This window comes from Symsagittifera roscoffensis, chromosome 7 (assembly GCF_963678635.1).
Source record: "Symsagittifera roscoffensis chromosome 7, txSymRosc1.1, whole genome shotgun sequence".
Lineage (NCBI taxonomy): Eukaryota > Metazoa > Xenacoelomorpha > Acoela > Convolutidae > Symsagittifera > Symsagittifera roscoffensis.
Window position 1 is genome coordinate 42316448 of NC_087068.1, and position 14976 is coordinate 42331423.

At 34.6% G+C, this 14976-nt stretch overlaps 1 protein-coding gene and 1 non-coding gene across 4 annotated transcripts in view; both read right to left on the reverse strand.

Moving 5' to 3' along the window:
* Positions 1-14976, reverse strand: part of LOC134851855 (dynein axonemal heavy chain 5-like) — a 169783-nt gene that overhangs the window by 60716 nt on the left and 94091 nt on the right. For all 3 annotated transcript variants that reach the window (XM_063868125.1, XM_063868127.1, XM_063868126.1), the window contains 5 exons: positions 10787-10893; positions 6578-6709; positions 5805-5947; positions 3581-3732; positions 3162-3324 (listed from right to left, as the gene is read on the reverse strand). In XM_063868125.1, the coding sequence (XP_063724195.1) occupies positions 3162-3324; positions 3581-3732; positions 5805-5947; positions 6578-6709; positions 10787-10893 (697 nt within the window). The remainder of the gene's footprint in view (positions 1-3161; positions 3325-3580; positions 3733-5804; positions 5948-6577; positions 6710-10786; positions 10894-14976) is intronic.
* On the reverse strand, positions 12025-12097 carry Trnak-uuu (transfer RNA lysine (anticodon UUU)). Its single transcript has one exon. It is a non-coding gene; the product is annotated as a tRNA-Lys (tRNA).

A 14976-nucleotide genomic window follows, 5' to 3' on the forward strand; every position in this document is an offset into this window, starting at 1 on the left:
TTTCAACACGACACAATAAACAGTTGTAATTTGTGAAATATGATAAAGTTCAGAAAGTTTTGTCAAAGATTTCTATTTGTTGAGAAGCCACTAGACTGAATTTTGTCGAGTCTTTCAAACTAAATAAAACTATCAATTGTTAACATTCAATAAAAACATGCGTCAATCTAATCTTAACAGCCATCTAAAACATGTGTTTATCTAATTCTAGCAGCCATCTAAAGTAGATCTTGATGAGTTTAATAGACATAAAACTTAGTCCGCGTACTCCAAAAAGAGTGAACAATAGGCGGTTTTTCTGATTTGTAGTCAAGGGATTTGCTGGTGTAAGGAGCAATGGGAGTCGCCGGTAGACCCGAGTCATCTCTCTCGTGTTGTCTTCCGAAAGCCGAAGGCGCAGTAAAGGGCGGATACCCTGGCATAGTGACAATGAGAAAGAAAGTATGGCTTAAAGTGTCAATTGAGTATACAATAATGACAACAGCGTTCCGGCTTAAAATGTTTTCAAAAAAAATAATGAGACCGATTACGCTCAAGGCAATTGTTTCCCAAAATTGCGCGGCATGAGCTAGCGATATTCCTGCTCACTACCGAAGGTAATTACCTCGTGGTCATTAAACAGTAACCAAGCGGCCGTACCTCAGAGGATATTTTACGCTAAGAAATGATAGTTTTCCGGAGCAAAACTGTAATTCATGCATGTCCCCCTCTGGTTTTATTTTATGACACAAATTTTTAGCTGACCGGCCCTAAATTTATTCTAAACAAATTTTTATCAAAAATTTATGGCTATTAATTTCAATTTTTTCTTGCTAAACAAACAAATGAGAGGAAAATTTGAAAATCTTTAATAGATAATTTAAAAGGTTGAGAGAATATGTTTTGGATTTTTTTAAGATTTTTTGGTTTTTTCAACCACTTTGGCTTAGTTTCAAAATAGCTCGCGCTATTGGTGTTAGTCCATAATAAATATATTAGTTTCCAAGTTCCTGTTCAGTACAAACAAAATTTTGTTGTCGTCAAAAGGCAACTGACCGTCATTGTGACGCCTCTGAGCAAAGATTCACCGCTTATAAAAAGGTCGCTTTTAAACAGCCTTATCTTATTGTTGTTCGTAGAACAAGTTTGATCCTATTACTTCTGGGTCAAAATTAGCGCATCTCTTTTTGATTGCAGTTTGTTAGTTTCCATTTTCCTAAGCATTAACATAGTCAACAGAAAGTTAAAAAAGAGTCAATTAACGGAAGTAAACAAAAAAATACTGACTTGTTCTTTGAAAAAATCTAACTCTCAACTTTCAAAAAAAATAATGCCCTTAAAGCTCTTTGAATTTCTTGGTAAAATTAACCCAATGTGAGAAAACTCGATCAATAAGTCAAATTTTTATTTTGCTGGGAAATCTGAAACTCAAACTCCATTTTGGAAATTAGAAGTTTGATCACCTTTTTTGTGACCTTTACATTTTGAGTAAAAGACAGTCAAATTTGCCTTTTGACTAAGAAAATGAACTGAACTCAAAAAAAAATCAAAAGTCAAACAGCGAAAAATTAAAATTGAACCTCAACAAATTTCATGACTATTCCTGAAACTTTTTTTTTGAAAAAATCATCGCGAGTTATATAAGAGTCTGAACTACGTTCATCGGCTCTTAAACAGTTTGAAACAAATGCAATCTAACGATATTATTAAGTTCTTTTTATTTTTGATTGGAACCTGTCATGAGGTTGATGGGTCAGTTTTTTCATTTCCTTGTGTTCATGACCCTTTTCTAATTCTCTACTGGCTATGTTCTATACTTGATAAAATATACTGGAGAAATCGAAATTGAGGATCAGTTTTTGACGAACAATAATTTCTATCAAAAGTTATATTAAGTCAGAAATGCATTTTATCTGGAATTTTTTAAATCATTTCACTGCTACAACTCTGTTAATTCCTCACACAAATGAAAAGACAGGGACGGACTGGGGGGGGGGGGGGGGGGGGGGGGGTTGATGCTCGCCCCTTCAGAGATTCGACCCTGCCGACTCAAAGTTACTTTTTAAGATTTCCATTTTTGGCTGACCGGCATCTTTGGTACTTTTTAAGATTTTTGGCTGACGGATCCTATAACTTTTCTAAAGGCGCCTGTGGCGCAGCTATACACTAAATTTAAGGGGGAGCGCGACCTGTTTTCTTAGATCCTCCCCTGTTAGATCCGCCATCTTAGATCCGCCCCTGTTGCTCGCCCCTTCAGAGATTCGACCCTGCCGACTCAAAGTTACTTTTTAAGATTTCCATTTTTGGCTGACCGGCATCTTTGGTACTTTTTAAGATTTTTGGCTGACGGATCCTATAACTTTTCTAAAGGCGCCTGTGGCGCAGCTATACACTAAATTTAAGGGGGAGCGCGACCTGTTTTCTTAGATCCTCCCCTGTTAGATCCTGTTAGATGCTCGCCCCTTCAGAGATTCGACCCTGCCGACTCAAAGTTACTTTTTAAGATTTCCATTTTTGGCTGACCGGCATCTTTGGTACTTTTTAAGATTTTTGGCTGACGGATCCTATAACTTTTCTAAAGGCGCCTGTGGCGCAGCTATACACTAAATTTAAGGGGGAGCGCGACCTGTTTTCTTAGATCCTCCCCTGTTAGATCCGCCATCTTAGATCCGCCCCTGTTCTCAGACAAAAATTATGTTTCAAAGTTGCTTTAAAATTCAACGAATGAGATTAATGATATTAGGTATATTAAAGTGATAAAATTTAATTTTGAGCGATAGGTTTAAATGTGTAAGGTTTAAAAAGTATGACTTCTAATCAGTATGATGGAAACCCATGATAAAAAAATCAAGTAGCTTTTTGCAACATTGGATTTTTCACACGCTTTTTCGGTTATTTTTTATTGTGTGAAATCAGTCGATTTACTAAAAAATTGTGTGTTTTACATGATTTTTTGCATCACGCAATAACCTGTCGGATAAATTTACACAATAAATTTTAGGAGTGTGCATGCGAATTTTGTGCTTAATTGGCAGATTGCTCTTTTTGATAAAATTTGTCAGTTCCAACTTTTTGCTTCTCATTATAATTTTTCGAAAACTGTAAAAACTGCATGTGCTTTTGTTTTGCTCAAAATTTTTTTTTCTCTGCTTCTTGCATTAGAAAACCGAAACTTGACATACCATCATACTGTTCATCATCCTTTTCCTCATCCGCGTCTGAGTCATCCCCACTGTTCAGATTGGGGTCACGGTAGTTCATGATGAGGTTGATCAGCTCCTGCACACTGTCTTCTGCTAGCTTACTTTTCGTCTGCAGAATGTGAGTGCCCTTTGCACACAACAGCTGCAACAAAGCAACTGCATTAGGATTCGAAAAACTATATATTTTAATTTTTCTAAAACTATGTAATTTCTGGGTCACTTTTTCATTCGTAAATATTACTGTTTGTATCACGTTAATCGGATTATAGTATTAAACTTTGCTTATAATTTCTTCGTCTGTAATTTATGAATTTTTATGTCGAATAGGATTGTTATTTGAAAAGGTGAAAAATGAAGACTCATTTTTTTGAAAAAAATGAAAAAAAGAAAACATATACCATAGTCCTGCTGGTGAACTGGTCTATGGAGGCGGACTCCTCCTGTTCGCCAGGCAGTTCAATTAGAGGCACCATCATCATCTCCTTCAACACTCCCTCTATCCTGTGGTCTATGATGTCCTTGCATCTAGTCAGCAGCAACTCCACTTTGTCTAGAGCAGCACAGAAGCAAAAAAAATTATTCAAAATCATTTTAAACAAGGATAGACGGATATTAACTTTTTCAAAAAAAAGGAAAGAAAATTAAAAAATGAGCAACAATTTAAAACTAAATTTTTTCAGTTTGGAGTTCAAAGTTTGAATTCATTTATTGTAAAAAAACTATTTATCATTTAACATCGACCGTTGGTACTAGCTCGAGAGTAGAACCTCTCGGTAAACGGGACACCTGAGTGGTAAAATAATAATTAATAATTGTAGTTCCTGCGAATCGCAGAGGAGCTATCAGTAGGCCTTAACAGTCCTGTCGAGGATAGTCCATTTGTATTATCTCCACACATTCCAGACAGTGTTATTTAGCTGAGCGAAGCTGTTTTTTTTCCGCGACTCAAGGACGTTTTTTTTGCGTCTAGATCTTATTACGTGTTACCACTATTGCAGCCAAACTTGGTCAGGTTGTGGTAGACCGGAAGCTGGAGGTCAAGTGAGAGCTTGTCCTCTCACACTATCATTTCTGTGGTTTGGGATCGAATACAAGATCTGACGATTTCAAAGTGAACGCCTTACCACTGTGCTAAGTGCCGCCAAAATTAAAGCAAACTCAAAAAAGTGAGACTTTTTTGATCAGCTAATCGATTAAAAATTGGCCACCAAAACTTATAAATATAGAAAATATGGAAAGTTTAGAACAAATGAATATAGACAATACTTAAAAATATTAGGTATTCCCAATCATTTAATTTGCAAACTTCTGGGGGTATCAAAAAAATTTGTAAAAAAATAAATGCTATCTAAAGTAAACATTTCAGAGATTTCATCATATAATTAGTCCGGCAAGCAAAAGGTAACAAAAACATTGGCTCTACCACGTATAAGATATATAAGCAATAGTTTCGATTTCAACTCAATATCACTTATTCCATTAATGAAAGACCATCTTTTAACTCCTTGAAAGACAATCTTTTAACGAAGTTGATAATATCTCACACAAAAAAGCTGCAGATTTGTCAATCTGAATGAATCATGATCTCGCGCACCAATTCAAGTTGTTGTTGTTTATAAAAATAGCCCTTGTCAAGGGCGGATCCAGGATTTTCTCGAGGGGGGGGAGAATTTTCAAAAACTTTTCAAAAATTTTGACGATCTTTTTTTTTAGGTCGACCAATTTGATTTTCTGAGCTCTACCAAATCACAATAAAAACCCTATTTTGACCAAATTTTCTGCGACGCAGGCGAATTTTTGTTTTAAAAAAGGCCAAAAATGCGTTTTTAGGCACTTTGTGCAAAATTTTGACCAAAAAATCGCGTTTTTTTCGACGCACGCTCCCCCTCAAAGCTAGTATATTTTGGCGCTAAAGGCGCATTTAGAAAAATTTTAGGGACAATAAGCAAAAAGTAGATATCTCCAAATAGTACAAAAGGGGACTCTTCGGGTAGGTAGGGGGTCGAATTCCTGAGCGGGGAGCATCCGTCAATCATATAACCAACCCCACATCTATCAATGAATTTAAATTTTTTTCAAAAGTTTCAAATTCGACCATTTTTTTCGCAAAAATTCATGTATCCAGACATTTTGGCTCGCTGATAACCAAGCAGTTCTTAGCAACCCATTTTTTGCAAAACAAAATGATTTCAGAATTGAGGTCACTGTTCATTTTGTGAGCATGGAAAGTTCTTAGTGTCATCTGCAAATAATTCAGTCTCGACTTAGATACAGGCCAGTCGTTGAGATATGAAAGAAAAAGTAATGATCCTAGAACTGAACGTTTTGAATGTCCGATCAAAGTTCAGTCTTTCTCTTTCCATTTGATCAAAGATACCTGCTTTGATTGATTCTGAGCTTCAATTCATGAAAGTATATCTAAAATGTCTTTTGTTGATCTGAACTGAAACCATGAGAATGAAACGTGTCCGTTCGAATGAACAAGGGAACAAATTCTTACGGCGTTATTTTGATGCAAATTGTCGTGTCAACCATTTTAAAAAAAAATTTAAATAGTAATTTTACATAGGGGCATGAAACTGGATACGAATCAATTCTTAATAGAGCATGATTATAATCTACCTAATTGTGTATGTACCCTCTTGAGGTACTCTGGGACGTTGACGGAAGTCCAGGTGAGTTTGATGAATCCAGGTTGGATGACCCTGTCCACTGCCGCCAAGTGGGGTGCGTACAGGTTCCTCAGAATCGGAGGGATTCTCTGTCTGCAACAAAAAGTAGGCTAAATAGACCAAATCAAGCTGAACAGATGCACTTTTTAATAATAATAATAATAAATTGTTTGCAAATTAGATTCCATTCATTGTAAAAGTTACTACATTTACAACCAAATGAAATCTCATTGCGAGAACGCCGTGGAACTATGCAGCCCGTTTTCAGGCGCCTCTGATCCTGCTATGACTTCTGTTATTTTTTATTATCGATAGTTAATCAAGAAATCAATTAATTTTAACTTTTTAATTTTGTTAAGTCTTACTGAATCCAGTGCCTGGAATCTCTTTATCCTCTCCATTAGTACCTAGTATAAAATATCGCCTCTATTAAGGAGTTATTAACCCGTTAAACATATTCGAGGTTTGTGCCTAGTAATGAATTCCCAAAACCCCCTGCTGAAATAGAGGGCGGGAAGGAATACTTAAATAGATCCGGCTCTGGGCTTAAAGATCAGACCATTTCAGGGCTCTTGATTTTGATAAGATAGCAATGCAGTTATCTAGATAACAAATAACTTTGATACCTCATTTAATATTTTTAATTATTACTGCCGTTATTACTTGCAGTTACTTCAGTTATAACTACCGATGTCCTCAAATAGTTAACTCTGATGAGCATACCTTAAGTCCGCATTTCTGGTGAGCATGTGTTCGACTTGAGTGAACAGATCGAGATAGTAGTACTGTTTCCTCAGCAGCATCTGCGCCTTCTCAGGCACCTCCAGGTCCATCTTGATCATCAAGTCAGCCTCTCTACAATCAGGTCAAAACAGAGGTCTTTGTAAGTGATTTGGGACTGTTCAGGAAAAAAAATTAGCTTGCCGTAAAAACATTCGACAAAACTTCCCTTTTTCCAAAATTAAACCTGCGCCATCGAGAAAATTATATCTTCCCTCACAGCCTTGCTTTTATGATAATAAGGTGATAAGAGTTTGAGGTAATACTAGTGAAATATTTGAATTTTTATCGTTCAAACGACTTCACGAAGTGAGAAGAGAAAAAAATATGGCCTATTGTGTTTTTTTCAACGTGCTTAACAAATTTGTAAGGGTAAGCTTCGTAGGGATAAGGATTTTGCTTACGACAAAGCTCGTACGGGTTTAAGAGCTTTATCCTATTAAAACCCTTTCAGCCGTGATTTTGGATCGGCAAAATAATAAAAAAAATTTCTCTGAAATTCAAAAATATAAGGCCATTTTATTTCGACACAGAAACAATTGTTCATAATTTTTTATCCCAGATAACGACTTGAAGGGTTTTTATATACTGCATTTGAATGCGTACGAGCTTTGTCGTAAACGAAGTCGTTACCCCTGCAAAGTCGACAAGAAACGTTGAAAAAAAACACTCAATGCTCAATGTCACGTTTTTTTTTTCAATTCCTGTTCACTTTTTTAGTAAAAGGCGATCTAATTAAGTAAAAGTACTGCAAGAATGAGATGTAATTATATCTAAACTAACGTCAAAAATTGAATTAGGGCTAAAGTGGGCTCATGTTCACTGTCAAGTTGGTTTGAAACCGAAAATATCAGGCCATTTTTTCTCGACATTGAAAAACGTGATGACACTGAACTTGATGTATTCGAAACTTGAACACTGTATTTGAGCCCAATTTAGTTTAAATTTTTTTTATGTTAAATTAGATAGAAAAAGATATCTCATTCTTGCATAATTGTTAATTAATTAATTCGCATTTTACTGAAACGTGAACATAAATTAAAAGATATTTCTATACATAAACTTTTGTTTTTTTTTGGAAATTTTTGAGAAATTTTCCCTATTTCCCTGTTTTTGATGTTTCAATTTAAAATAGAGCGGTCGGAACTATCTGTTCTAATTTCATAGTATCCTGTTATCCTTGTTTCCGATGGGTCACCATTTATATCTTTTCATTTATTTGATAGCTCTTTTTTAGACTGAGATCTTTTAGAGAAAATTTTGGTCCATGAGCAGAAATTAAATTAAGAACCAAATTCGTTTCAAATTTTAATAAGTTTTGAAGTAACCTTTAACCTCCTAGTAGAATAATATTAAAAACTTTGAAAAAAAAATTCCCCTTACTTCATCCTGTTTGTTGTCACTTGAAATAAAATAGTTTGCCTCAGTTCCAGCTATCGCAGAAAGTGAAAAAAAACTTTGTGCTAGGGGTCGTTTTTTCTCCAGACAAAATTTGACTTTTTAACTAGCCATTCTTGACGGATTTTTTTTGTACCATCAGATGGAAATTTTTGTTGTAGGCTCAAATTTTAAAAATATATATATATTTTGCCTGTAATGATTTTTCAATAAAACACAGGGGTTTAAAGATTGCCAATTAGGCCATTTTTTGGACAATTAACGCGCAATACCCTTTCCTGCTATTAAGGTCTAGGCGAAGATTCAATTCGTCTAACCCGCTCCGAGCGCTCATTCGATTCTATTCCCATTAAAAAAACTTTTATAATAAATTTTTTAAAATTAGTTTCATTACTTTTGCTGAAATTTTGAATTTTCTGCAAAAAATTTTGTGCCATGTCCTTTACAGTTATAATAAACAAAAAACAGGTAAAAATTCAATTACGTACTGCCGATGCCATCCCTGTAATTACTAAAGTTTACAACCAACACCAAACCCCCCTCTCAGTTTACAGTTTAATCCCCCGTTCTGAATACCCTCCGTTCAACCATTCCCCTCTCACCTACTTGAACTTGAGGATTGGGGTGTAGAGTAGAGTAGTGGGCAAATACCATAGTAAAAGTGGGCGATTCGCAAATTTTCACAATGGCGATGGTAAAAATATGGTTAAATAAAATGGTAAACGAAAAAAACTAGATTATTTAAAAGTATAAAATCTTATGTGAACAGTAAAACTTGCTGACACGTAATACGTAGCAACTGCATCAGACAGAAAATGAAAGAATTAAAATAGAATAGAAATTTCATCGATAACCTCTCAGAAACATCCATCACAATCAATTATAATCAATAAGCATAGCCAACAGACAGTTGGAAAAGAGTCAATGAACGGTACTAAATAAATAGAAAAAAAGGACTCCATTTTTTTTGAAAAAACCTCATTTTTTAGATTTTATTTCGCTGGGAAATTCGAGAAGTAATTTCTACTTTCGTGGCTTTCACACTTTCGCTGATCGATAATGAAATTTGTTTGCCTTCCTTTAACAAAAAAATTGAACTGAGATTTAAATTAAATCAAAAACCAAACCGCGATAAAATAATTTTTAGCCTGAACAAATTTTAAGACTTTTCCTGAAAAACAAAAAAAAACAAAAAAGAAATCATCGCGACCCATATAAGAGAAAGAACTACGTTCATCAACTCCTGATAATGGTAAATATTGAGATAAAAAGTCGGATAATAATCCAGTTTTAATAGAGTATAATCGATTATTTTGTAATTTTATAGATACCGACCACAAAATGACAATATAATCGACTATGATCCATGGGCGCTCGGTGCGGGTACAAGTCGGTTCAATTTGAATTGAGGCTTGATATTTGGTTTATTTAATACTTTGCTATTTGCAAAACAGATCATTTTCTACTTTACATAGCATGTGGGGGATAAGATATTTTCAAGGAAAAAACTCTCAAGGCAAAAATAAAATTTTTCCTTTTTTGAAAATTTGTTTAAAAAATTTTCAAAGCGCACACCATTAAATAGTGCTTGAAATGCAGTCAGCACACTCAGGCCTTTGCCCCGAAACGAGCAGTCTTGTTTTCTTTGAAAAGGAATGTAATTTTTGAACAGAATTCAATCGAGCCATTATATTTTAAAGAGTTCTATTATGCTAGCTGATTCTGTTAAAATAATTGGGAATTTCTTAGACTTGGGTAACCGTTGTTTCTCCTAAATCAAACTATTTTTATACAGAAATTACTGTTCTTTTATGATTTTTCACTATTTTCATTGAAAAAATATTGAAAAATTATAGTTTTTTGTAATCAAAGTTATTAAAGGTTAGTCGACATTTGAAACTTTAATGTGTAACTAAGTTGCGTAAAATAGTCCGGGAATTTTTTAAGGGTATTTTTTGCTTGCTAGGTTACCCATTTGCTGCCATGCAACTTATGGTGATGTTAAGCTACTTATGGTGGTATATAAACCAGCCGAAGTATCAACCAGCCGAAACTACGTAGATGTTTTATAATAATTATGTAACAGTTACGAATGCAAATTTCATTGATGTGATGTAACGTTTCGGCTGGGTTATATGTTCCGCTCATTTTCGGATGGTTTATACATCGGCTGGTTTACTTAATCTCGCTACGTATACAGGTCCCACAATACAGCGTTCACTTTCTGGAGTCTGTTTTTATTCCGTCGTTCGAAGAAAGTCACAAAAAATTTGTGCTGGGTTTGCTTTTTTCCCAAAAAAATCGATTTTTTAACAAAACCTTTTTGACAGAATTTTTACTAGTCTGAAAGGTGCTGATGCCTTGAGCTGGAATTTCAAAAAGTATTTCACCTGTGATAGTTTTGCGAAAATATGGTCGTTTGAAAAATGACAATTTGGTATTTTGGGATAATAAAGGCGCGCTATTTACCAGTTTTCAATGAACGCGTATAGTGAGCCGCTGATTAATTCCTCTCGGAAATTAGTCTAACTTGAACTGAGGCAGGCCGGTTTGTCCAATTAAAGCATTACTGAATTAGAAGCATATCACTCTGTAATTGAACGTTCGTATGGGAAAAAATTTTTTAATCAATTTTAACTAAAAGTCCATTTTAGAAACTTTCAAGGGCGACCGGAACATTCTGTGTTCTTCCTTGATACGAGCAGCCTTGCTGAGTTTTTGCTCTGGTCGAGCTGACATGAAATGTGGGTGTACCTGATGAGTGTGAATATCTCTGGGTCGAAGTTGACGTGGATGTCTGCCGGGGTCTCCTTGTCCCTCACCAGAATCGTCGACTGGATCCCAGACTGGATTAGATCAATCTAAAACAACAAACAGTTCTAAAGAGAAGGTAATTTATAAGGTGACTTAAATAATGAACTTCCCTGTTAGCTCTACACTCACACTCAAAATTGTGTAAATTTGGTTCGAACAACATTTTTTTCGAAACTGGTCAGATACTTTTGAATCACCAGAAACCACAAGTTGTTGCTGTGGGGATATTGCTTATAAATCCAAAATTTAAAAAGAATAATGTTAGTTATTTTTCACTTGCGCTTCCACAAATAGCATTTTCAGCCCAGAAAGTTCCAACAAATAGCGGATTAAGGGTGGGAGCAAGGTGGACGCCACCTCCTCCCTCTCTCAGCGCCCCATGTAATCCCCGGGCTCTTTTTCGTTATCCCCCCTACTGCGAGTTTTTACAGGTAATTTTTTTGGGATCTACTTAACAATCCCCCCCCCTATAGTACCTACTTACGAATCTTCCACCCCAATAAAGAAATACAGTAAATTAGCACTGAGCTTTCTATTGAGAATTCTAATTTTACTGCATTCTGATTGGTCGAAAAATCGACCATTTTGATTGATTTACTTAACAACCTCCAGACCCCCCCCCCCCCGCCCTTTTCTTGAAAGGGTGGAGATTGTTAGAGAGATCCTTTTTTGTTTGCATATTGTTCGATTGCTAGGAGGGAGAGGAGTTTTGGGAGTAAATAAAACACCCTTTAACTTCGTGGTTGTAAAACCGATCAAAAACGACCAAAAAACTACCTGTAGACACCAATAAATTGATGACCATTCCAGGCTTTAGTTTTCTTAGAAAATTGAAAAGACGTTGTTTTTTATTTTTAAACCCAATTTGTGTTGTTTTAGCGGTATATTGGCATGGATTCTTTACTCCGGCTCTTTCACATGTGAGTATGAACTTGATTCAATAGTGGGATCCGAGTGGAAAAAGTCTCGCTAGAACTGTCCTTGCTAAAATCAATTTTGTGATATGGTATTTTTAAAGAACCGACATTATATCTAACTATAAGGGTTCTCTGTATCATTTGCGATTAACATGACGTCGTGTTCTGCAAATTGAGCCGCTGACATATGCCTATTCTGTCGAGAGTTGTTTTTCATGTTCAGTAAAAGAAATTATTGACGTTTTGTTAGTCAAAAAGATACGCCCCACAAGGGACTCGAACCCTTGACCGTTGGATTAAAAGTCCAACGCTCTACCGACTGAGCTAGCAGGGCTCGTTTGAACGTCCCACCTAGTAGATCCTGAACTGCGTCAATATTTAACCGCATAAATCTCCTACGTCGAAAGCTGGCATAATAGTATTGAAGTTGAAAACTGCTTTCCCACAAAAAAAGCAAAACTGTTTTGAACGGTGACTATGATTCAATAGCAGAAGCAGAGGAGATTCAGCAAGACCACCGGTGGTTAGTTTCCCGGAGGTGGTCAAACGTGACTAACCGGTCCGTCAAACGTGATTAACCTGCGAGTGCGAACCTGCCTCACGTGGGCAAACTTTCGATAATTTGAATGAAATCACCAATCCAAAAACTAGAACATTTTGACTCAAAGTGCCTCAAGAGTGTCTGTAAATAAAGTGCCTCAAAATTGATCTGGTTTTTGCATCGGTGATTTCAATTAAATTATCGTAAGTTTGGTACTACTATGATAGAGTGGTCCCTCGAAAAAGCAACTATGGTAGACAGGTCTCGCATGCAATTGAAAACTAATTTGTGTATAAATTATTCATTTCAAAAATCTTGCAAAATATGTTCAGCCAGGAACTTTTCATATTGAAAATTGCAATTACTATTGTGTATATATTGAAATTTAATCGCTTTACTTTATTTTACGGTTTAACAACAATATAATTGGGTTGACTTATTTGTCATCAAAACCCACTACCCGGGTTGACCTCCATACACCGAAAATGCTTACCATACAATTCCATACATCAAGTGTGTGGGAAAATGCTTGTCATACAATTTTCATACAATTTCTAAAAATGGTTGAAAACTGGTATAAACTCATTTCTGTGGCTGTTTGATTCTGATAAAACAATCTGGTGATAAAAAACTGAGGTTTTCGTTTTTTGAAAAAAAATGCTTATCATACAATTCCCATATATGAAAATTGTATGACTGGCATTTTTTTGATGACGAGTAATTTTTTTTCAACCGCAAATCAATTTTCGTACGCAAACAAACATTTTTCGAAAAAAAATTTTTGCATGCAAAATTTAATATTTTGTGTGCATAACGTAGTCCTGGATACGATAAAATTGGCTTTTATTTTCTTTTCACTTAATTTTTTTTTCAAAAACGCTGAAAATTCCTTTTTCTTTTGTATAGGGTGTTAATGTACGCCTTGATTAATGTCAGATAATTTGAAAATTCAAAAATTTAATATAATCGTCATTAAAAAAATTTGCCAAAAAATATAAGTTTGTTACTTTTGTTATATCATTTGTGAAAGACAGTCAAATTCAGGTCATTTTCTATGCATTGTAAATGCAAGTCCGTCCAATCTTTTGGTGTTTTGGGTAACCAAGGTCTTTCGCACTTGTGTTCGGTTGCAACTACAACCGAAAATTTTTCAGAAACAAAATTTAGAAAGAAAACATCCAAATTTTTGGTTTATGGGAATTCAAAATCATTTTAATTAGAAGTCAACGTTAAATTGTAATTAGAATATTTAAGGACCGTGCTAAATTTTCAATGACTATATCTAGTTAATTAGATTGCAGTAAAAAAAATTGAGATAATGATACTAAAATGTTGATTTTTGGGCAAAGAATTGGAAAAAAACAAAGAAATTTTTTGATAAAATGGGTCGCGCGTTTTTTGCGAAAAAAGGTGAAAAAAACTTTGAATCACTTTATCTCCGAACATTTTAAGCATCAAAACAGAAACCAAATTCAACGAACGGAGAACAATATGTATGTATCTCGAGACAAAAATTGAAAAAAAGAGCAAAGTGTGTTTGTCTCCCACAGAGATTGTTTTTGGGCCGCCTTCTCTTTACCATATAATTGAACGTTTTTGAACGGAGCAACAGCCTTCAAATTTTTATTAATATCTTGCTTTATTGGGAAAATACAGATATCAATACTCTCAAACCAAAATCACAAGAAATTTTTAGATAATTTTGAAGCTACTGAACAATAAAATGACTAAACGTAAACAGAAAAAGTTATGCGTAGGTAAAAAAACAGCTGTTAAATGTTATATTGAGACATCAATCCATAGCAAAAAACAGAAAGTTTTTAAAACTTAAAAATTTTTCAAATTATGGCTATAGTTAAAGATGATAAACTAGCACTTGAAAAACGACTTAAATTATTTAGAAAAAAAAACAGTTGTTTAATTAGAAATAGTTACTTATTTAGAGAAAATCAGTAATAAATCTGATTCAAATACATTGAGTTTAAATCAAGATGTAGAAATACTGACTTTGGGCCGTTTAGTGCATAAGACCCCAAGTATGATAGTTAAGTCCCTGAGAAAAGCAAAGATTCTTTCAACTTACATAGCCCAAATTTCCTAATTTTGCGATCTAGTTATTTTCAATGTAAGAAGCGAGAAAACAAAACAGTGATGGCGCTGGTTGGTTTGGTTGATACAAATGTGATCACTGTAACCTTAAACTGATCTGTAACAAAGCCGATTTATGAGCAAAAACGAATTGGTGACTTTTTCATGCAGCTATTTTTGGTGTGCGTATTTTCGGGTCTGGTTGAAATTTTTTTGCCGATTTGAACTAAATTTTAATATTTTACATTCGTTAATTCAAAATCATTTTAATTAGAAGTCAACATTAAATTGTAATTAGAATATTTAAGGACCGTGCTAAATTTTCAATGACTATATCTAGTTAATTAGATTGCAGTAAAAAAAAATTGAGATATTGATACTAAAATGTTGATTTTTGGGCAAAGAATTGGAAAAAAAACAAAGAAAATTTTTGTTAAAATGGGTCCCGCGTTTTTTGCGAAAAAAGGTGAAAAAAACTTTGAATCACTTTATCTCCGAACATTTTAAGCATCAAAACAGAAACCGAATTCAACGAACGGAGAACATTATGTATGTATCTCGAGACAAAAATTGAAAAAAAGAGG